At 43.7% G+C, this 22,499-nt stretch overlaps 1 protein-coding gene across 3 annotated transcripts in view; it reads right to left on the reverse strand.

Moving 5' to 3' along the window:
- Slc25a12 (solute carrier family 25 member 12) overlaps nt 1–22,499 on the reverse strand; it is an 85,498-nt gene that overhangs the window by 18,033 nt on the left and 44,966 nt on the right. For all 3 annotated transcript variants that reach the window (XM_036183588.1, XM_036183590.1, XM_036183589.1), the window contains 8 exons: nt 21,688–21,834; nt 18,237–18,375; nt 17,530–17,623; nt 16,039–16,123; nt 7,200–7,281; nt 5,484–5,642; nt 2,369–2,421; nt 2,036–2,116 (listed from right to left, as the gene is read on the reverse strand). In XM_036183588.1, coding sequence (XP_036039481.1) covers nt 2,036–2,116; nt 2,369–2,421; nt 5,484–5,642; nt 7,200–7,281; nt 16,039–16,123; nt 17,530–17,623; nt 18,237–18,375; nt 21,688–21,834 — 840 coding nt within the window. The remainder of the gene's footprint in view (nt 1–2,035; nt 2,117–2,368; nt 2,422–5,483; nt 5,643–7,199; nt 7,282–16,038; nt 16,124–17,529; nt 17,624–18,236; nt 18,376–21,687; nt 21,835–22,499) is intronic.

The raw sequence follows: 22,499 nt of genomic DNA on the forward strand, positions 1-22,499 counted from the left end.
CAATGTATCTATCATTTGCAAAGAAGTGAAACAATTATTATAGCATTACTTACAATATAAGCGGGGAGAGTATACTTCAGTGGACACATGTAGACAGGGGGCTTATCTTTCATAAAAGATAAATTGAGCCAAGTAAGTCTCTCTCGTGAGAAAGCACACACAGCCATGGCATATATGTAAATATGCAAGCCTGGCCTCATCCCACACACAAGGCAAGGGTCCACTGACAAGCCTCATCATGGAGAAGCCTGGAGCAACTGTTCCCTCTGACCCCAGGGACATCTCCTCTGAATTAAAACTTCTAAGGTCATTGACCTCATCATCTCAGGCTCCGTAAGCAAGTAAGAAGGTTTTTGCCAAGACCTCCGGCCAATTCAACCAGAAGTTATTAACATTTTCAGGACCAAAATGAAGCATGAAAGTCCCAAGCAAATCACATTAGCACCTGTGAGGCAGACCACACACACTTAGATGTGTCAACCGGTCTAAATCCAATGCAATGCTTACACCTTCAACACAGGAGCATCTGAGCTCTAAAAGAATTTACACTCACCATCTCCAGCTTGGGAATTTTTGCCAATGGCTACAATATAGTTACAGGGTTTTATTGCCCCTTGGAGCTCCATAAGGAAGCTTAATTAAACTACAAGGGCACACTCATCCCTACACACAAAACTGAAGGGACCAATTAACCAGCCCCCTCCCACTTAAAAGTTCCAGGGAGAAAAATGAACCGTCACTCTCCCTGCTGTTACATTTCCCTTTGATACTTAAAAAAACAAAACTTAAGAATTTAAGAAGCCTAGAGGGGGCTGGAGGGCTGCTTCAGCTGTTAAGAGCACTTGCTAAATTGTTAGCATCCACATGGTGACTCACAAACATCTAACTCCAGCTGGAAGTGACCTGGAACCCCCTCTGACCACTAGGGGCGCTGAACCCACATAGTGCGCTTACATGCATGCAAGCAAAACACACATGAAATAAAAATTTTATATATATATATATATATATATATATATATATATATATATATATATCTCAAAGTCTAGAAGATAGAGCTTTAGGAGCTTAAAAGAAACAAAGCTTGTGATAATAATACTCAAAATCAGATTACCCAGCAGGGTGTGGTGGCGCACACCTTTAACCCCAGCACTCAAGAGGCAGAGGCAGGTGGATCTCTCTGAATTTGAGGCCAGCCTGGTCTACAAAATGAGTTCCAGGACAGCCAGGGCTACACAGAGAAACCCTGTCTGGAAAACCTAAAAGAAAAAAGGAATCAGATATTACAACGGGGAGAAGGTTCAGTTAGCAAGACAAGCCCGAGGACCTGCTTTCCACCCCCACGAGCCACACAATACCAAATGTGGTGGCCTGCCTGGGAAGCCCAGTGACAGCCGGGGTGGAACAGGAAGATCGCTAGGGTTCACTCCCAGCCAGAGTAGCCTAAATCGCTGAGCTTCAAACCAACGAGTGATTCTGTCTCAAAGGAGGTGGACAGTTTTCTCGAGGATGACACTCAAGGTCGTCTACACATACATACACTCACTTTAAAACATCACTTACTATGAGAATCCTCTCAGGCAGTTCTTTAAAGATTTATTTATTTATTAATGCATAGTGTTCTGCCTGCATGTATGCCAGAAGGCCAGAAGAGGGCACCAGATCTCATTACAGATGGTTGTGAGGCACCATGTGGTTGCCGGGAACTGAACGCAGGACCTTTGGAAGAGCAAGCAGTGCTCTTAACCTCTGAGCCAGCTCTCCAGCCCCTCAAGGCAGTTCTTTGTGTTAAAGGAAAATGTTGGGCCAGCAAGGTGGCTCAGTAGGTAAAGGTGTCTGCTGCCAAACCTTCAGCCCTAAGTTCAATCCCTCCTAAAAGTTGTCCTCTGGTCACCACACACAAACACCAAGGTAAGCACCACACACACACACACACACACACACACACACACACACACACACACACAAAATAAAAATGTAGTAAAAGTTTGCAAAAATATATTTGCCACAAGAAATACTCAGGATTGACACTCACACAGCCTCCGGCGAGGATTTCTGCAGGCAGCGGGATGGAGCCATCTCTTTTGGTAAATTTGTCCCGGACAAAATCATTAACCTAATTAGAAAGACAAGGTCAGCTCATTAGAATTCCCTGTCACTTCCTCTGCTGGCACACCATCATACTTCCAAATTATCAAAACACTTGTCTCGTGCTAAAAGTCAGATTTTGCCAAACGTCTGTCTACATGAATGTGAAAATCCTTTCAAGCCCCTTAACAGTGTGCCTATCCCACCAGCATTGTCTTGCTTTTGGCTTCACGACAATCTTTACTGACTTGTGACATCAGACCAGTGACAAGAAACTTACTGTCAGCTTAATGGCCTTCTCTGGTGCGACTCCGATCAGCTGTGGAATCAGACCTGGACAGGAGAGGATCATGTTTTTACGTGAGTGGACAAGCCCAACAAGGAAGCGTTTTCCTCTAAGTTACCCACCAAGTAGCTCAAAGTTTTCATCTAAATGGGGAAAAGGGATTATCCTAAAAAAAATCCTAAATATATTTTTTAAAATCCCATATATTATATAAATATATAAATCACACATATATACAATTTACCAGTCAAATATAATGTCATGCTTTTGAAGCTATGAATGTTTTCCTTTAACATCCTTAAAGATACATAAGTAAATAAAACCCCTCTATCCAACAGCTTCCCTAAAGTAGGCAAGAAAAGAATGGAGCCTCTGAGTTTTCTCCCACTCCGGAACTGAATTTCTCCGGGTCCCCAGCAGCACACGCAGACAGTTTACAGAAGCCAGTGCCTTAGGCTTGCAGGGAAGCTCAGGGCAGTGTGCTTTCAACACAGCCAGGTTTCACTACAGACTGATACTCCTTGCAGACAGTGTGTGGCTGCTACTGACTATCTGCTCCCATTAGCTTCTCTTCAGAGAAGCCCAGCATTCAGCATTTATTTTAAAGAAAGCTAAGACTGTAAAGAAAAAAATGCAGCTTTTAGTACCAGTTTGTATCTTCTATAAGTGAAAACATATGCCACTTACATTTTTATTTACTAATATATGTCAAGCTTAAGACATTTTAAAAGATTCTTCTCAAAACAAAAGAAATCATTATGCTTAGAAAGCTACATTTCCCAGGCTGGCTACGAACTGGAAAAGAACAGTAATAAGTAAACAACTCCATCTGGAGATGCCCGTGGAGCTCAGCTTTCTAGAGCATGCAGGTTTACCAAGTTGTTGGCATCTTTTCTCTCTCTCTCTCTCTCTCTCTCTCTCTCTCTCTCTCTCTCTTGCATACATTTTTTTTTTTTAAAGATGCTAGCAGTAAACACATCTTACGGCTTTAAAACCGGGGGAGTGGTAATCGTGTCTGCACGCTTCCTTGCTGTTCTGTCTCAAGCCTCCTTGGAAGGTGCCAAGGAGTGATTTCTGGGAGTTGAGAGCCAGCAAATAGTCGTGCATAGCGGCTACTGTCAGTCAAACTGAATTACCAACGACAACACAACCTGTGCACACCTTCTACGGGCCGCAGACTGACGGAAAAGAACAAATCAGCAGATGGCAGTCTAACCTTTCTTCCTTCCTCATCATCAGACCCTATTACTTCTAGCCTCGCTCCAGAACGACGGTGTCAGCATGTGTATTTGTTTTACAACTTTCCTCCCTAAAGCTCGTGGAATGTTAATAAAGTACTGATTTGTGTCATTTTATCATTGCTGCCTGCAAAAGAAATTTAGCTAATCTGTCAACAACTTTGTCAATCAGCTGACAGAATAATGGGCCAGTTCTAAGCAATATACGACAATCTCAACAATCACTGTGCTCCCAGGCAGGGGTCCTACAATCACTCTGTAATACAAAAATCTCTCATTTAAAGGACCCATTTTATCAGCTTAGATCCTCACCAAAGTCAACAACATCCTCCCCTGCTTGCAGTATTGCACCCTCTTCATTAATATGATAGTGCTTCCAAACAAAATCTTCTAGAAGTATCTATCTACTGAGAAGGCTATCCATGGCATGGCTAGAGTCCTTCTAATGGTTCTCTGTAGGCACCCTTTGTAACTTAAAGCCACACTAATTAAGAGAAAGGTCATTATTCAATAATGAAAGATTGGAGATGTCAAAGAAATAAACAAGCTTAGTGCCATCCGCCGGTGATTCCCCCATTAAGACCTAGGTGCGAAGAGCTGAGTCCATTTAAAACAAGTCTTTGCACACCAGCGCCGGGCCCCTGAGACAGCGGCCACTGTTGCCCCTGCAGTACAAGTCATGCAGCTGCGATTTGCAGAGCCAAAGCGTTCCGAATATTTGAGCAAATTGCATTGTACTCGCTTCAGAAGCAGGGCATTTGAGCCTATTTACTCCACACACGGTGCCCACAACAGATATGCAAACGGCCGCCTTCGCCTCTAACTGTGTCCACTCAAATGCCAGACGGCGATGCCAACTACAGGTGTTTCTTCTCCTGCCCGTCTGTTCAATTCCAGTCTCTCTTTCCTAGGAAGAGCTCTGAGCTGAACAGCTCCACAGAGCTCAGAAGGAGCTGGGCATTAATCAGCCTGGGAATGCAAGCAAACAGGTACAGTAAATGACACAACCGCCCAAGACCAGAGCATGCGGAGAGTGTTTCAAAGAATTCCGAGTGGCGCCCAAAGGGATTAAAATATTAATCTCCCTCGCAAAAGAACCCTAAATTCTAATGTGAAAACATGTAGATGAAAGCCACCCGCTCTCCCAGAAGACAAGTTCCTACAAAGCCCATTTGGGCCTGGGGAGAATTCTGCATGGGGCTGCAGCCGGGGCTGTGACAGCTGGGCGCTCAGTAATAGTCACCGAGAGAGAGAGAGAGAGAGAGAGAGAGAGAGAGAGAGAGAGAGAGAGAGAGAGAGAGAGAGAGAGAGAGAGAGAGAGAGAGAGAGAGAGAGAGAGAGAGAGAGAGAGAGAGAGAGAGAGAGAGAGAGGAATGCTCTGCTCTGCCTGCCATTAGGGAAGGGGCCAGCTGGCGCTTAGGGCCCTAGGGTTTCCCTGCCTTTTAAAAATTCAGATGGCCCAACTGGAAAAGACTTATCACGGGTCTCCTTGGAAAAGGAAAAAAAAAAAAAAAAAAGGAATTTCCATTGAAACGTGTATATAGAGGGTAAACTCACCTTCAAGTAGCACCTGGCTTCGATTTCACGGGGAATTGGTGTTAGTATAGTAACTCTCTACATCTCTGTTGGCCTGTGCCCTCAAAGAGCACTCTTACATACACGGGATTTGGATCCCAAGAATTAAAAACAGCAGGAAGGAGAAGGGAACACCTGTTTGTAGACTAATATTGATAGTCACCAGAAGATCGCAACACAGGAAAAAGTACAAAGGGGGCGGGGGGGACCCTAATTGGTCTCATAACAGGTGAGTTACAGCTACTGATGGTGACGGAAAAATCACCTACTTCAGCGGCTGAGATCTGCCCACTCACCTCGGTAGAGTCCAAAGAAACCCTCATAACGCAGCACTTTCTTAAAACAGTCAAAACTGTTTTTGTACATCAGCTCCCCGACCACAGAGCCGGTGCCACGCTGGTTTTGCATCCGGGTCTTCACCAGATCAATGGGATACACGGCAGTGGCCCCCACAGCTACAAACAGAACAATTTTTAGGCTTAACAAAAGGAATACAATTAGATGGAGCATCCACAAGGATATCAAATCTCATTTCCACAGGTGAGAAATAAAACTGTCTATTCTTACAAAAGACACTCAACATATTACACTTTTCCTTCGCTTATTAATAGAGCCCAAAAAAGGCAGAGTAGCAACCAGTGGGGTCCATAAACAGCCGCTTCAAGAACACCATAGCTCAGAGGTTGAGTTCTTAGCTAGCATGTGAAAGGACCTAAAAAAATCTTTGATATCTTTGGTCTATGAGTTAAAGGAGAGTCTCAAATCACCACCAACCAACATTAGAAAACCAGCTCCCTTTCCTTTAGTGAGGCCAAACTATTATGCATGAGCGCCATTTCTTTTCATTTTCTATTAAATGGCTAAATATTACACCTACTCCTTCTTCATAACTGTGAAATGACAGTACATAAGCTAAGTAGTTGTGATTTTAAAGTTTAGTTCATTGAAGCATTTTAGTAAATTAACCTAAGCTGTAGTCATTCTCTGGAGGAAAAATCCTTCACAAGATCCTACCCCTATGTATGGAACTGGGTTGAAAAATCAAACACACAAACAAAAACCTACAGTCATGTTTTAGAATTTCTTGGGGCTTGAAATATTTCATAGGACCTAGAGTGTTCTAATTTTGGGCTGTTGAAAACCAGAACATACTTGGCATCTTCTAAAACTGAGGCTGAAAAAAAAAAATTCCTAGTCACCAGTTCCAGCTTGCTTTGAAAGTGCAGGAGCATTTTAATCATTTCTGGAGGTTCTTCTCAACAAAGCAATTTCAGGTTTTATATATTTTCTTTGTAGATTACTTAAGTAAAATTAGTCTCTGGCTGGGGAGGTGGCTCAGGAGGCAAAGGTGCCTGCCACCAAGTGTGACAACCTGAGTTTAATCCTTGGACCCCACACAGTGGAAGGAGAGAACAGACTCTGGCCAAGTTGACTTCTGACCTCCACATGCACATCATGACCAGCACATGTTCACACATGCACACACAAAAATGAAAACCTTTTTAATGGGCTCTCTAATTTCTGCTGTGAGCAGAGAGGAGAGGAGAGATTCTTTTTAGCAAATAAACAACATATCTGGACACTCTTAAGCCAGAGAAAGGAAAGAAAAATCACATGCCCACCACTATGACCCTCTGTGAGAGGTTGTTTCAGTTCACAAATTTCTGAGTTTGCATCTCAGATCTTGGCCTCCTCCCTGCCCCAAGCCTGACCCCATAAACTCCGTTTTTCATCTCCATTTTTCACGCTGGTCTTAACTGATGTAATTAAGGTGAGTGCACAGCGATGCACTTCTGACTCTTCTGTCATTACAGAGGTTTTATGTTGAAGACAGACTGGAGTCGAAGGGCCACAGCCAGGCTATGACAAGTCCTCCTGAAATCAAGAGCCTTCGGGAAGCCCGAAGTCCTGTCTCCCAGGAACAATGAAGTACACCTTCACTGAGCTGTCCAGTCTGCTGGGATAATGTTACAGCAAGACCAGCCTGAAAGAGCATGCAGCATGGCACTCACCTCCAGCAACCGAGCCCAGAGTGAACCTGTAAGCAGACTCGGCAATCTGGAGCCAGATAGGCCTGCCCAAGCCAGGAGATTGCTGTGGGGAGAGAGAAAACAGGAAAAAAAAAAAAAAAAAAAAAAAACAACCTGAAAAAGTATTCTGAGGTGAAAAAAAACAAACAAACTACAATTTGGCATTTTTTGAGTTTAAAAAAGAAACTTTAAAACTGAACGTAAACAGGATATTAGTGTTTTTCGAAAAGAAATACCTCGGGGCTGGAGACATGGCTCAGTTAGGAGCACTCACTGCTCTTGCAGAGGAACCAGTTTGGGCTCCCAGCACCCACACTATCACCTGTAACTGTATTTATTTATTTGTTTGTTTGTTTATTTGTTTGTTTGTTTTGAGCTGAGGACCGAACCCAGGACCTTGCGCTTGCTAGGCAAGTGCTCTACCACTGAGCTAAATCCCTAACCCCCCACCTGTAACTTTAGTCCAGGGAATCCAAGGCCCTCTTCTGACCTCCAAGGGCACCAAACATACATGTGGTACACCAAAATATATATTCTCCAAACACTCAAAAAACATAAAATAAACTAGAGAAAAAACCATACCCAGCAAAATACAGAGTAGCTTTTTCTTGACTTTCACATATGGACGGCTACTGGGGAACAAGCCTTGAGAGGCTTGTGTTTGCTTGTGTGTACAGTACTGGGGATTGATTCCAGGGCTGCGTGGAAACCTGGGCAAGCATTGTGTCACTGAGACCCATTTCTAGACCTCCCAGAAGTGAACTCTTAGGTAAGCAAAAGAGCAGCATATACCATTCACTCCTCTTTAACTACATGAAAATTTGAACTACTTTGCTGTTTTTAACATTGAATCACTCGTTCACTGTCTATGCAATGAGGTAGGGAGGTAGAGTCAGCCATAGCTCACATGTGGAGGTCAGAAGACCACTACAGCAATCAGTTCTTCCCTTCCACCAGTTGGGTTCTGAGGAGCAAACCAAGATTGTCAGGCTTGGTGGCAAGTGCCTTTGCATGCTGAGTCATCTTATCAACCCCCTTTATTATGGTTTTTTTTTTTTTTTTTTTTTTTTTTTTTTTTTTTTTTTTTTTTGTGAAAAAGTCTCAGACCCTAGGCTGGCCCTGAACTTGCTATATAGCTGAGGATATACCTAAATCACTGATCCTCCTGTCTCCCAGGTGTTAGAATTATAGGCATGAACTGCCCATAACAGAATATCTTCCTTTTTTTTTTTTGCCAGAGCTGAGGACTGAACTCAGGGCCTTGCATTTGCTAGGCAAGCAAGCACTCTACCACTGAGCTAAATCCCCAACCCCCCCCCCCCAAATATCTTCCTTTTAGAAATGTATCAAAACTGCCTAGTGTGATGAGCAGGCCTTTAATCTCAGCCCTCAGGGGAAAGAGGCAAGCAGATCTCTATGAGTTCCAGGCCAGAGAAGATGGATCACATCTGAAACCTCTAATGACTACTGTCCTACCTACATTCACAGTTCTAACAAACTCAGTGATAAAACAATGAATAAATCTCCCTGTGATTCAGCTGTTAGTCCATGGGCCTTGCACCTGGATAACTTGTCTACCTCAATGTGTGAGTCTGGAACTTAGTGTTTTCAGTATGAAAATACCTTCTATACTCTATAAGATACTGGATCAAAGGAATAAAATATCTACTTTGTTGTAATGAGCTTTTCAAAAAGAAGAGGAACAGGAGGAGGAGGAGGCAGCATCTGATGAGATGGTCCAGCAGCTAAGGCACTCCATGTGCAAGACTTATGGTCTGAGTTTGATCCCTGGAGCCCACGGTGAAAGGAGAGAACTTACTCCCAAAAGATGTCCTCCAAGTTCCACACGTACGACACATGTGTATGTATATGCACTCACACACACACATATAAATACAGCCACAGTAAACAAAACTAAAAAAAATTAAAGCCATTAGCTGGACATGGTGAGTCAGACATCAATTCTAAAGGGAATGGAGGTGGGAGATTCACAAGTTCAAGGTCACTCTTAGTTACCTGGTAAGCTCAAGGCCTATGTGGGCTATGGGAGACTATCTCAAGAGGGAAAACAAAGCTGAATTTCGGAATGTAGAATAAAGCTAGCATGAGGGTGTGCACCTGTCATCCCAGCTACTCAGACAGCAAAAGCCATTGGATCAAGGGTTCAAAGCAGGAGAGATGGCTCAGTGGTTAAGACTGGTTGCTTTTCCAGAGGACCCAGGTTCAGTTCCCAGGACCCACACAGTGGCTCACAACCACCTAAAACTCCAGTTCCAAGGATGCCCTTTTCTGGCCTCCAAAAGCACTACATGCACATACATATATACATACATACGTACACACAGGCAAAACACCCATAAACATAAAATAAAAAATGTAAAAATAAATTCAAGGGCTGGAGAGATGGCTCAGAGGTTAAGAGCACTGACTATTCTTCCAGAGGTCCTGAGTTCAAGTCCTAGCAACCACATGGTGGCTCACAACCATCTGTAATGAGATCTGGTGCTCTCTTCTGGCATGCAGGAATTCATGCGGATAGAAGACTGAAACATAATAAATAAATCTTTAAAAATAAATAAATAAATTCAAGGCAGATCTGGGGTCCTAAGTGGGACACTATCTTAGAAAGGGGGGAAAGTTTTTTTTTTTTTTCAAAAAATAATAGGTCTGTGATCCCAAAGGAGCATCAAGTGACCACTAATTCCCTTATTGACATGGGAATTTTTTTCTGCATTCAACAATATAGATTTTTCTTTCAACTCCCTACCTTCAAAGAGTGTTGTAAGCCCTGAAAAATCCTAGAAAAACTGAAGGATTATTCTGTGCTTTAATTCTTAGCTAAAACATCTCAAATTATAAATACCCAAATGCCTTTTGACAGAAATGTCACCTTCATTCCCATTAAATAGCTTTTGTAAGAAAACATACAAGAGTAGGGTGACTGAGATGTTTTTTCTGAAGAATTAGTTATCACTACAACTTATGGTTCCCTTGTAGTCAGCCATGCAAATTCATGTAATTAGTGCTATAGGTTTCACATTATGAATATTCATAAAAGCAATGTCCCCATAGCTGTCTTCCCAATTAATGATTATGTGCTGAACTTTTAGCATTTAGGCTGAAAGAAAATACTCTGCACTAAGAAGATCACCTACCGTGAGCAAACGGCCAAAGGCAAAGGCACTTTCTCCTTGAGTCATGACTGTGAAGGTTGATATTTAACAAGGCTAATTAAGTGGTTTTTCAAAGCAAAACAGGGTTGAGACTCTTAAATGATTTTAACTGGCTCCCTCAGGAATTTGAGATTTCATTTGAAGAGAGGTCCATTTTTTTTTCTTTTTCTCCCCCCCCTTTTTTTTTTAAATTTGGGTTTTTTTGGTTGTTGTTGTTGTTGTTTTTGGTTTTGGTTTTTGTTAAATGTAGGACGGTATTGTGCCACTTGCTGAATCAAGCCTACACCAGGCTGCTTTCTGTAGGTTGCCAACCCAGTGGAGAGAAGGTCTCTTCCAACAATACATACCAGTGTGGGAGAACAAGAATGGCCCAAGTGTCTGAGAAGAGCAGAGCTGGGTTCTCCATGAGCTAAATGTGTGGTCAGAGGAGGAGCAAGGTAGGGCTAGGAAACACGAAACAGCTACTCCAAACCACATCTATGACGCTCCCAACCCTGCATCGCAGTTCAGTATTTTTAGCCTTACGAAGCATAAGATTGAAACCCAAAGCTAAGAAAGAACAGAAGAACCAAGCAGCTAGAGGGAAACTGTGGATTTTAAGTATTTTCTTGTTTCTAGCCATAAAACAATGTATGTATACTTTCCTCTCAGTATGAGGGAGTTCAGATGCATTAAAGACTGCAGTATCGGGTTGGGGATTTAGCTCAGTGGTAGAGCACTCGCCTAGCAAGCACAAGGCCCTGGGTTTGATCCTCAGCTCAAGAAAGAAAAAAAAAAGACTGCAGTATCTTCCAATCTAAAAATTTTAAAGATATAAATGACTAATAAGTAAATAATAGCTCGCATATAAATCTGACTTCTTCCTTAGAGAACAGGTTTCACTTTTGTGGAACTAATCAGTAAAATGTATGTTTTCCTCCATGTATTCACAAATCCAAGCCCAAAGACAGTCCATGAGACTACAAACTACACAAAGAGACAAAATCCTAAGACTAAGGAACAGCATTCGTGAAATAAAAATGCAATCAACCCTGTCTGGGTCAGTGACTCCCAACCTGTGGGTCTCAACGCCTTTTGGGGGTTTCATATCAGATATTTACATTATAATTCATAACACTAGCAAAATTACAGTTATGAAGTAGCAATGAAATAATTTTATGGTTGGGGTCACCACAGCATGGGGAACTATATTAAAGGGCCACAGCATAGGAAGGTTGAGATCCACTGACCTAGCAGAGCACAACTCAGCTCATTTTGAGCAAACCACCTAGAGCTTTAATATAATTTCACATAGAAGCAACACACACACACACACACACACACACACACACACACACACACACACACAGCTGTATTCCCAAGAAGGTTCATATAGATCATTTATCCCATAGAGTTGACATGGGGGACCCCCTGAAAGAAAAAGAGGAGGTTTGTTTGCCCATTCTCACACAGGAACACCCTGGGGATACAGCTTGGTCAGTACAATACCTGTCTAGCATGAACCCTGGGTTCAATCCCCAGCACTCATAAAACAGATGTGCTGATACAGAACTGTAACCCCAGCACTCAGGAGATGGAAGCAGGAGGATCCAAGTCCAAGACCAACCTCAACTCTCAAATGGAAGTTGTGATCTGAAGAAACTGAGTTAAATAAAAGTTAACAGAAGGCTGCAGAGAAAAAGATGTGCACCATCTTTAATGCCGGTAATAGTTAGGAAGTTAAAACCAGGCTGTCCCTATGTGAGAGTTCAAGGTCAGTAATGATGCGGGGGAGGTTCATTTTTTAGCTTGAAATATAGCTTGGAGTAGAGTATTTGCCTAGTATGTAGGTTCAACCCCAGAGCACAAAAGAAACTTCCAATCTCTCTCTTCTATCTCCCTCATCCCCACTCTGTTCTAAGACACTATTGCAAGTAGCCCAAGCCAACCTCAAATCTGCTATGTAGCTAAGGCTAGCCTTGAACTCCTGATGATCCTCTTGCCCCTCCCCTGCCCCACTATGTATGGGGATTACAGGCACTTGCTGCCACACCCCACAAAGTTACATTTTCTAGATGGGTATGGTCAAGCACACCTTTTAATCTCAGCATCTGGGATGCTCAGGCAAGAGGACTGTGAGTCAAGGGCTAGCCTGTGCAACATAACAGGACCCTGTGGCAAGCAGAAAAAAATAATCATTTTCTCACTACACACCATATGTATATATTCCTTTCTCCTCTCAATAAGTATCTGGAGTGTTTCCAGTGTGTAATGCTGCTACAAGTATTCTTAGACATCTGCTTTATAAATCGTACTCACTGTTGTTAGTTGTGGGTGAGATGTATAGGGGCACAGGTGCCCCTGGTTCACACGTGGGAGTTAGAGGACAACTTTGCCAAATCAGTTCTTTCTTTCCACCTTTAAATGGTTTCTGGGGACCTAACTCAGGTTGACAGGCTTCTGCAGTAAGCACTTTGCAGCTGCTGAGCCACCCTCCCACACTTGCATTCACTATCAGTAAAGACTGCACTCAGGAGAACTATAAAGGTGCATGTGTCTCTTCAACAGTAGGCCAGGCTAAGATCCTTGCTGAAGCTGTCGTTTCGTGAGGTCATGTGGAGGCCAGAGGCTGATATCAGGTGTCTTCTTCTACTGTTCTCCACCGTATCATTTGAGAAGGGGTCTTTCCTGACACTAGAGCTTGCAGATAGAGCTAGACTGTCTGGAGAGTGGAGACAGGATTTGAACTCAGGGAATCAAGCTTAGCAGCAAGCTCCTGTGATGGCTATTCCTGGTTGTCAACTTGACCATGTGTGGAATTAACTAAAACCCAAGCCGCTGGGTATACCTGTGAGGGATTTTTCTCAATTAAATCATTTGAAGTGGGAGGACCCACCTTGAATCTGGGCCACACCTTCTGGCAGCAGTTTCTGTAAAGGACACAGGAATAAAGCTCTTGCTTTTTGCCTGCTTACCCTCACTCTTGCTGGCAAGTTCATCCTGTTCATTGACTTTGAGTCTACTTCTCCAGGATTCCAGCACACACTGAAAAGCAGCTCAGACATCCAACCTCATGAATTGAACAATTACTGGATTCTTGGACTTCCCATTGACAGACAGCCATTGTTGGACTAGCTGGGCCTACAGCCTATAAGCCATTCTAATAAATCTCCCATAATTATATTCATAGAATCAGCTCTATCCCTCTAGAGAACCCTGAGCTCGCCTGCTGGCCCTTGCTTGTTTTGAAGAAGCTAAATGGACTATTTCTCAATTACAAGTGTTTGCATACTTGTTTATTAATTAATTTTTGTGGTGTTTTTGGTTGAGTCAAGACCTCACATACATTACACAAGCATTCGACCACTGAGTTGCCCCCAGCTCCCAACCCCTCAAGGATAGAGAGATAACACTGTACAATATCTTTCCACAGTTACATTTTTCAAAACTCGGGTTGGGGATTTAGCTCAGTGGTAGAGTGCTCGCCTAGCAAGCCCAAGGCCCTGGGTTTGATCCTCAGCTCAAAAAAAAATTTTTTTTTTCAAAACTCAAGAGCAATTTTCACAGATTTGTAGAATAAAATATGAAGTTCAATTCAGTAAGAACTCTTTACATAGTTCAATGTCTTAAGTTTTTTTGTTTTTTTTTGGGGGGGGGGGTTTCTGAGACAGGGTTTCTCTGTGTAGCTTTGCGCCTTTTCCTGGAACTCACTTGGTAGCCCAGGCTGGCCTCGAACTCACAGAGATCCACCTGCCTCTGCCTCCCGAGTGCTGGGATTAAAGGAGTGTGCCACCACTGACAGGCTTAGTATTTTTTATGCTATAAAATTTTATTTAAGGAGCTGGAGTGATGGCTCAATTGTTAAGAGCACTGGCTGCTCTTCCACAAGTCCCGAGTTCAATTCCCAGCAACCACATGGTGGATCACAACCATCTATCTGGTGTCCTCTTCTGGCCTGCAAGGACACATACAGGCAGAACACTGCGTACATAATAAATACATCTTAAAAATTATAAAATCACCAGGCTGGGTAGTGGTGGCACATGACTTTAATCCTAGCACTCAGGAGGCAGAGTCAGGTGGATCTCTGTGAGTTCGAGGCCAGCCTGGTCTATAGAGTGAGATCCAGGACAGCCAGAGAAACCCTGTCTCGAAAAAACAACAAACAAACAGAACAGAAAGGGGAGAAACTGGTAGCAGGAAGCAAGAATTTGGGGGGGGGGGACGACAAAAAAGCTAAACTGCAGCTCATCACAGATATTAATCTTCTGCGTGTGTGCCACACAAAGTACAACTGTGAGTGAAGACGCCATTTCCCTGTGCTTCAACTGAGTCAGAGGTTCCTGTTTATTATTAAGGAGGATTGGAAACCCTAACTGGTTTCAGAAAGCAGTTCTAAGGAGCCCAAGCAGAAGAAACATTTCCTAGCACCCCTCTCCAAAGTCATGACATCTTTTTCTGTTTGTTGTGGTTTTTGGAGTCCGGGTCTTGCCACGTAGCTTAGGCTGGCCTTGAACTCCGTGGCAATCCTTCTGCCTCAGTTTCCTAGTGCTGGGTTACAGGCACTTATCACCACACCGACTTGATTTGATTTCTCATTAACCTAACTGACAAAGGGGGTAATAGCAAATCCACCCCTGGCTACTCACCCAGGAGTCACCCAAGGAGAAGGGGCAACCCACCCCTTACTTCCCACGTGTCCTCTGTCCTTCTGCCCCCACATTCCCTCCCCAGCCCTCTGAACATCACACAGCCTCATAAAGAACCATGAGAAACAGAGGTTCTTCAAGGAGAAGCCCAGTGAAGCACCGGGAGGAAGAGGCCAGCTCCCCTAAACCTGCCCCCACAAGGCCCATGGACCTCTGCTACAACCAAAGCTTGCTCAAATGCTTACAGGTCCAGAAGTCCACTTAAAACAAGGCTTCATTGGGGTGGGGGCAGGAGGGGGGAACCCATGGCTGATGTGTAAAATTAAAACACAAATATAATAATAATAATAATAATAATAATAATAATAATAATAATAAAAGATAGAGATTAAAAAACAAAAAACAAAGCTTCATTAAAAAATGGTTCCATTCTGTCTTGGAGGTCATCTCAAGGGTCTGACTTTTTCTACAGAGAACATTTAGAAAACCCAAAATGGAATTGGATTAACCTTTCAAGACATGGGCCCCATTTTTATTATATTTAACGTTAAAGGGAAAAAAAAATTCTTTCTGGTTCACTCATTACATTTCCTTTTTCCCTCTTGTAATCTGTTAGGCACAATCACAGTGATGGTTTGTTTCAATTGCAAAATGCTTTGTACTTAAAACAAAATTTTATATATATATATATATATATATATATATATATATATATATATATATCAGCTTTAACTCTCCAAAGTGGCCTGAACACTAATCTTTCAAGATGATTAGGCAAATGACTGGACAGGAAGTCACACCCACGGCTGTTTGAACTCCTTATCTTAATAAGCTTGAAGAATGAAATTCACAGACCAGTCAAAATATGTAGTGCAGGCGTGGGCGATAACCCAGTCAATAGAACCTCTGAGCTAGGAGCTCTAGGGTCATTAATATTCATGCCAACTGAAGTCTCTAGGCTTGTTATACCCACCCATGTCAGCACTGTTGGCGTCCAGTACAGTCACAGACTGCCCATACCTGTCTCTGAAGCTCTGCCAGGTTGTAAGGCAAGGCCCCCTCAGCCAGTGGCGCTATTCTCTCTATGTCTGCCAGCGTCAAGCGCCTGAAGAGGGCAAAGAGAATTGTTAGATACCGACAGACCCCTCACATGGAACACACCTTTCTCCTCCCTGAAGAGCTAGCACTGAAGGGGGCTATTTCCTTGTTCACGTTTATGACCATTTTAGTGAGAAAAAAAAATAATGAGCCTTTGGATCTTATTTACAACAAAAGCAAAGTCTCTGGAGATCACTGAAGAGGGAGGGATCTAAGGAGACTCCAGTGATGGGCCCAAGAAGTGGTTCACACCAAAGCGAAGGGCCACAAACCCTCTCCATAATGCCCAAGTCCCCAGTGTCCCAGAAGGAAGGTTAGAAACAAGAAGGTTCAATACGGTTGGCTGCCTTCAAGAGAAGGCACAGGAGAGGAAGGAGCCTCTTTTCTTTTCCATTCTTCTTCTTCAAGCCCTTGAGTTTTGGATCAAATGAATGCAGTGCTATGGGTGCCAGAACTGACTTAAAAATAAGTTCATTCTGTGAGACAGCTAAAAAAAAGTCACTTCAGATGCAGTTTTGAGAAGGACTTTTAAAAACCCTTTTTTTACAAGAAGGCTCAAAACATTTGTCTAAAAGCATGAACGTCGGATGGTTGAGACATGGCCTGGCAGCTTGTGTAAAACGCCAAACCCTGCTGTTGCACAAGGCAGCTGAATGACTAAATATCATCTCCAGTCCAGCAACGCATAATATAGCAAGAAGGCAATAAATCACACATGCATATCCAACTTCTGTAGTCTCCAGATATTTAAAAATTATTTCTAATTATGTGTATTGGCGTGTGTATGTATATGTACATGTGTGCAGGGGCCCTTTGGAACCACCAGAGAGCGTTGGATCCCCTCAAGCTGAAGGCACAGGCAGGTATGCACCACCCAATGGATACTGGGATCCAATTTGAGCCCTCTGCAAAAGGAGTAAGATCCTTAACTGCAGAGACACCTCTTGAGGCCCAGGAGTTCTGATATTATTACTTAACCAACTACTACCACAGGTGACTGACAGGAATCCAGGTTTTTAACAGACCATACACCTCTTTAACCCTGTCCATTGGATAAGGGCTTTCCATGGATTTGCATGTCTTTGCAGTTTAAATATCCTCTACACACTTTTTTTGTTTTTAACTTACAAAAAGCAGAAGCATAAACACCTGAGCTGCCTCTGGAAGAGATGTGATGATATATGAGAGATCTTACCTCTCCATTCCCCTTGGCTCTCTGCTCCAACCCATTCTCTCTGCTTCTGATCCCTTGCTCTCCCTCCCTCCCTCCCTCTGCCTCCTCTCTCTCCTCCTGTTTCTCTTACTAAGAATCTATCCACTGAAAAGGCTGTTGGTAAAAGGAAATGGTATATGTCACATCTAAAAAGGTCCATCCACCCGCTTACTAAACACCATGAATCACAGACGATTTACCCTGAAGCGTTATATAGGTCTGCAAGCTGGTACAGGATATCAATTTCTAGCGGAGTAACTTGTCCATAGCGTATGGCATTCTGGGCAAATTCCTCTGGAAGAGAGAGAAACAAAGGTTAATATCTCAAGAGCCTAATATAAACGGAAAGCAAAGGAATTTTAGCACACTCTACACATCTAAAACTAAATTTAAATACTCAAGTTCTGTTTATAACTGCATTCTTGAAAACTGGTGGGACTTCAGAAAGAGATAAGCCAACTTCATGACAAAACAATCACTTTCTGGTTCTCAATTTCTCTTGCTTCTTCACTCTGGTCTCCAGAGTTGCAAGCTAAAGGTGGCGGCTGTTCAGAGGTCTCCCAAAACATCCTCTCTCCCCTCACCCAAAAAGGGTGGGCTTGCTCCTCTCTGTGGCAACTCGTTCCCAGTACAAACAAGCTGCTGCCACACTGCCACTGACCTGTTTGACAGACTGGGCCAAGGCTCTTTTCAAAACTGTCAAAGGCATTTTGACATTCGGGCCTCAGCATCTCATTAAATGCACCTGGGGTTCGAGGCCCACACGAAGCATGCGCATGCGTGAAACACACACACACATGCGTGCGGCAACCGGCTTTCCGGCTGTTACGAGGCAGACTTACACCATCCTCGGGTCTAGCTGATGAAAAGTACAAATCGAATATTCCAATCAGTTTTCAAATCTTACCCTTTGTGACTTCGATATCTTTCCTCGTGCCTGCTAAAGTGCTGTAGATCTTACGAACAAGCTCCATGTTGTTGAGTAAGGAGTTGAATGCGTTGAAGTAGGAGAAGCTAACTTGGTGTGAGGTACTTCCTCCAGCAGCCTAGGAAAGGACAACACAAAACATTTAAAACTCAAAAGCAAGCAACGTGGTTTGAATTTTGCCTTAATGTTTTTCCCTCAAAGTGGACCCGAAGGAGTCTCCGTCATTAAAACAGTTAACTACCCTCCTATAAATATAAGGGGCTATCTGACTAGAGCGCAGTGCACTTTGTACCCTCAGGGAAGTCTATGCAGTTTAGGTTTTAAAGAAGAAAGCAACATCTGGAAGCTGGAGTTCACGGTTCATCCACCGCTAAGGTCAGAAACAACAAATACAATTACTGCAGATCAAAACCTAGCTATTTAAACAGAATTCTTCAAGACCCTCAACTATGCAATGCCTGCTAGTCCTGGAAAAATATCAATGAATAATGTAAGGGATATTTCCTAGTTGTTAATTTACTTTTCCTATGCACAGACACAAAACAAGCATTATTTTTTCCGTGCTGTAGATTGAAACCAAGGCCTCCTCTATACTTGCCATGTACTCCACCACTCAGCCACACCTCCAGTTTTAGTAACCTTAAATTTTAAGACCATTTAAAATTATTATTTTATTCTCTGTATATCGGAATTTTGACTACATGTATGTGGTACACCACACACGTGCCTGGAGTCAGAGAAAACCAAGGGAGGGCATTAGGTCCCTTGAACTGGAGTTACAGGTGGTCGTGAGCCACCAGGTGGGTGCTGAGAATTGAACCCAAGTCCTCTGGAAGAGCAGTCAGTGCTCTAACCACTGAGCCACACCTCCAGCCTTGAGACCATTTGATTACATCAACTTTTCTCAATTTTTTAAAAGCTATTGTTATACGTAAGATACCTAGTTGGTGCCGAGTGGTGGTGGCACACACCTTTAATCCCAGCACCCAGGAGGCAGAGGCAGCTGGATCGATCTCTGGTTTCAAGCCCAACCTGGTCTATAAAGCTAATTCCAGGACAGCCACGGCTACACAAGGAAACTCTGTCTCAGAAAAGAACAAAACAAAACAATATACCTAGTTTGTGTGGCTCTTTGATCTTGCATCATGCAAAATACAGCTCCCCAAATGCACAGAAGATCTGGCAGGGGTTCACTACTAAGTGGCATCCTTGGTGGTTCCAGGCCACAGGGCTCACTCACACTGGATAGCAGGCAAGGAGCCTTCCTCATGTCTGGAGGCTTTACCATCATTTAGGTACAGTCTCAAAAGAGAAGGATTTTTGTGTTGTTTGTTTGTTTGTTTGTTCAGTTTCTAAAAGTCTAACTTCAAAGTTACAAGGTGGGGGTGATCGAAAATTGTCACTAAGACTCAAAGAAATACTAACAGAAATACCAAGGTAACAACTCCAGTCAAAAAAGTCCATTACAAGTAGTGTGACGCTCTGGTTTCTCTTTGACATAGATCCTTCACCTTCTACAGTGTAGGTAACAATGGGCAATGTCTCTGCCCCCCATATAGATTTTATTTTTATTAATGTCAATTTAGATACCAAATGCAGCCATAAATCCTTCGTCACTGGTAGCAGCGTCGCTGCCACCACCAACAGGATGAGAAGCAGCCGGCAACCCAGAGCAGCAGCCGCCTCCTCCATGGTGCCACCGCCACCATTTGTGGTCCGGCCCCAGCTGTAGCTTCTCCTCAGCAAGCCTCCTAGGCTGGCCTCGAACTCGGGATCTTCCTGCCTCTGCCTCCTTCGGCAAATCCTACCACCATGCACCACCACAACCGGCCACATGCAGCTTGGCCCTGAGCTGGGGACTGCAAGGCCACAGGCAAGGGGCTTTTTCACAAATTCGTACCACAAACGTTGGGCGCCAGATGTAACATGAATCTTATAAGCCTTATTAATAAAAACAAACCCGGAGCCAGGTATTGGAGTGAACGCTGGAAGATCAAAGAAACAGAACAAGCCACAGCCAACTGCACCTTGCCAGTTCCTCAGCTGATCTTGTTTCCTTAGACTGGAAGCCTCTGAGTCCTCATTGGAATGGATCTGAGCTGAACTGCTGCTAAAAGCCTGAAAGCTTAAAAAGTCTCTAGTTCCTGGTCCTCATGCTTTCTGCTTCCTGCCATCACTTCCTGGAATTAAAGGCGTGTGTCACCATGCCTGGCTGTTTCCAGTGTGGCCTTGAACTCACAGAGATCTGGATGGATCTCTACCTCCAGAATGCTAGGATTAAAGGTGTGTGTTACCACTGCCTAACCTCTACATTTAATATAGCGGCTGTTCGGTTCTCTGACCCCCAGATAAGTTTATTGGGTGCATAATATATCAACCACAGGGTTCAGATTCCTTAATATTTTCCTCTGAGGATTGTGATTGTATTTTGGTAAACTGAGGCAACAGCCATCTAACCAAGTTGGAAAATACAAAATGGATCCCTCCATCCTAACTAACACTAAGTGAATCCTTCCCCTGATTTTCTTCCTTTCTTCTCTCCTTCCCTCCCTGATTCCTTTTCTGCCTTTCCTTTCATCCTTGGTTGGGGTATGAGGTGAAGGTACAGAGGTAGGGGAGGGGTTGTCAGGGAGGTAAGATGTGGAGGGGAGAGTGACATGCTCCACGTTCAAATCCACTGAAGAGAAAGTCCAGGAGTTGATCTTTCTACCCCAGTCTAAGTCGGGGATAATGGTCTTCAGCTGAAACAACAAAAGTACCCACTGGCTTCCCTCCATCCCAAACAAGCGGTAATCAAAAACGTGCACACGGCACAGTGTGTGGACAAGACCACAGGTGAGTGAGGAGAGTTTCACCCCTGTGGAAGGAAGTGGATGACCACATGATTACCTGAGGTAGATTTGCACTTTGACAGAACAAAAGACCTGTGTCTGGGACACACACTCTGAGTGTACAGGGGAAGGGGCAGAGAGCCGTGACGCCAGAGGCTGTTGGCCCCACACTTCCTCCAGGCCTTCTGACATGAGCCAGTGACCATCCCTCCAGCACACAGAGGAAGGAGTGTCCTAACTAGACCGCCGGAGCTTGGGGTGGGAGGTAATAGACGCCAAGATGAAGGCAAGAATGCACTGAAATACAGTGATTAAGGTCTCTTGTCTACAAACTCTCACGTCCCTTGGACTGGACACTGAAAATAGAAATAAACAATTTGGAGCAACATGGGAGCTCTGGATGAAGCTAGAAACTGAGAAAAGACCACTCACCTTAGCACACGCAACACACACACACACACACACACAGTTTAAACTTCCACCCCCTAAACATGAAGCCTGGTTAGTTAAGAGCCATGTGGACACAAGAAGGCGTTCCAGAACCCAGAGGTTCAAAACAGTTCAGGAAATGGAAAGTGAAAGCCTGTCTTCTTACTTACTGAGACTAAGTTCTCCTCCACGAAAGGAGTGAGCATGTGGGACCGGATGGTGACCATGACATCGCTGAAATCCAGACCTGAGATCACGCCGCTTTTGCTCTTATCTTTAAGCGCAAAGGCTTGCCTTGCATGTTCCAACTGCAATTCCTGCAGGGGAAAGAGAGAAGCAGCATTAAAAGGGTGGGGGCATCTCCCAAGCACACGGTCTGCAAAGAGAGGAAGGAGAGAGGGCCCTCCTCGGCATGTCCTTACTACAGAGAGAAGCAATCTGCAGCTCTGAATTCACAACTACGCTTCTGATGTATGCTTGGAGGCTTTCTGATGGACGTGATACACGGTATTCCTTGGGGAAAGAGAATGGACCAGAGCTGGCAGTGACCTAGGAGGAGGTAGGAGTGGGGGCGGGGGGCGGGGGCACCTTTGGGTTTTACTTGGAAAGTTTCCATCACTGAAAACAAAAGAGACAGCAGTTTTAGAGCCTTCTTCCAGCTGCTACAATGCACAATGATTTACTTTCTTGCCATCCATGAGAACTTCCTAAATTAAGAGTTTACATTCATTTTCAGTTTTTCACTTTTAAATGTAGCAATCAGAGCCAGTCTCTCTCTCCTTCTCTCTATATCAGACACCGTTTTTTTCAAATGATTAAAAAAAAAAAAAAAAATGAACTCAGTGTGAAACTCTACCAACTGGCAAATGCAACACTTCCCGATTCTGAACCGGAAGGAAGGCCCAGGAAACTGTACAAGTTTGTGCTCATTATCACTGTCAGACTTGGGGCATGGCCACTCTCAAGCTGTAAAAGAATCCAG

The sequence above is a fragment of the Onychomys torridus genome, chromosome 4, assembly GCF_903995425.1.
Source record: "Onychomys torridus chromosome 4, mOncTor1.1, whole genome shotgun sequence".
Lineage (NCBI taxonomy): Eukaryota > Metazoa > Chordata > Mammalia > Rodentia > Cricetidae > Onychomys > Onychomys torridus.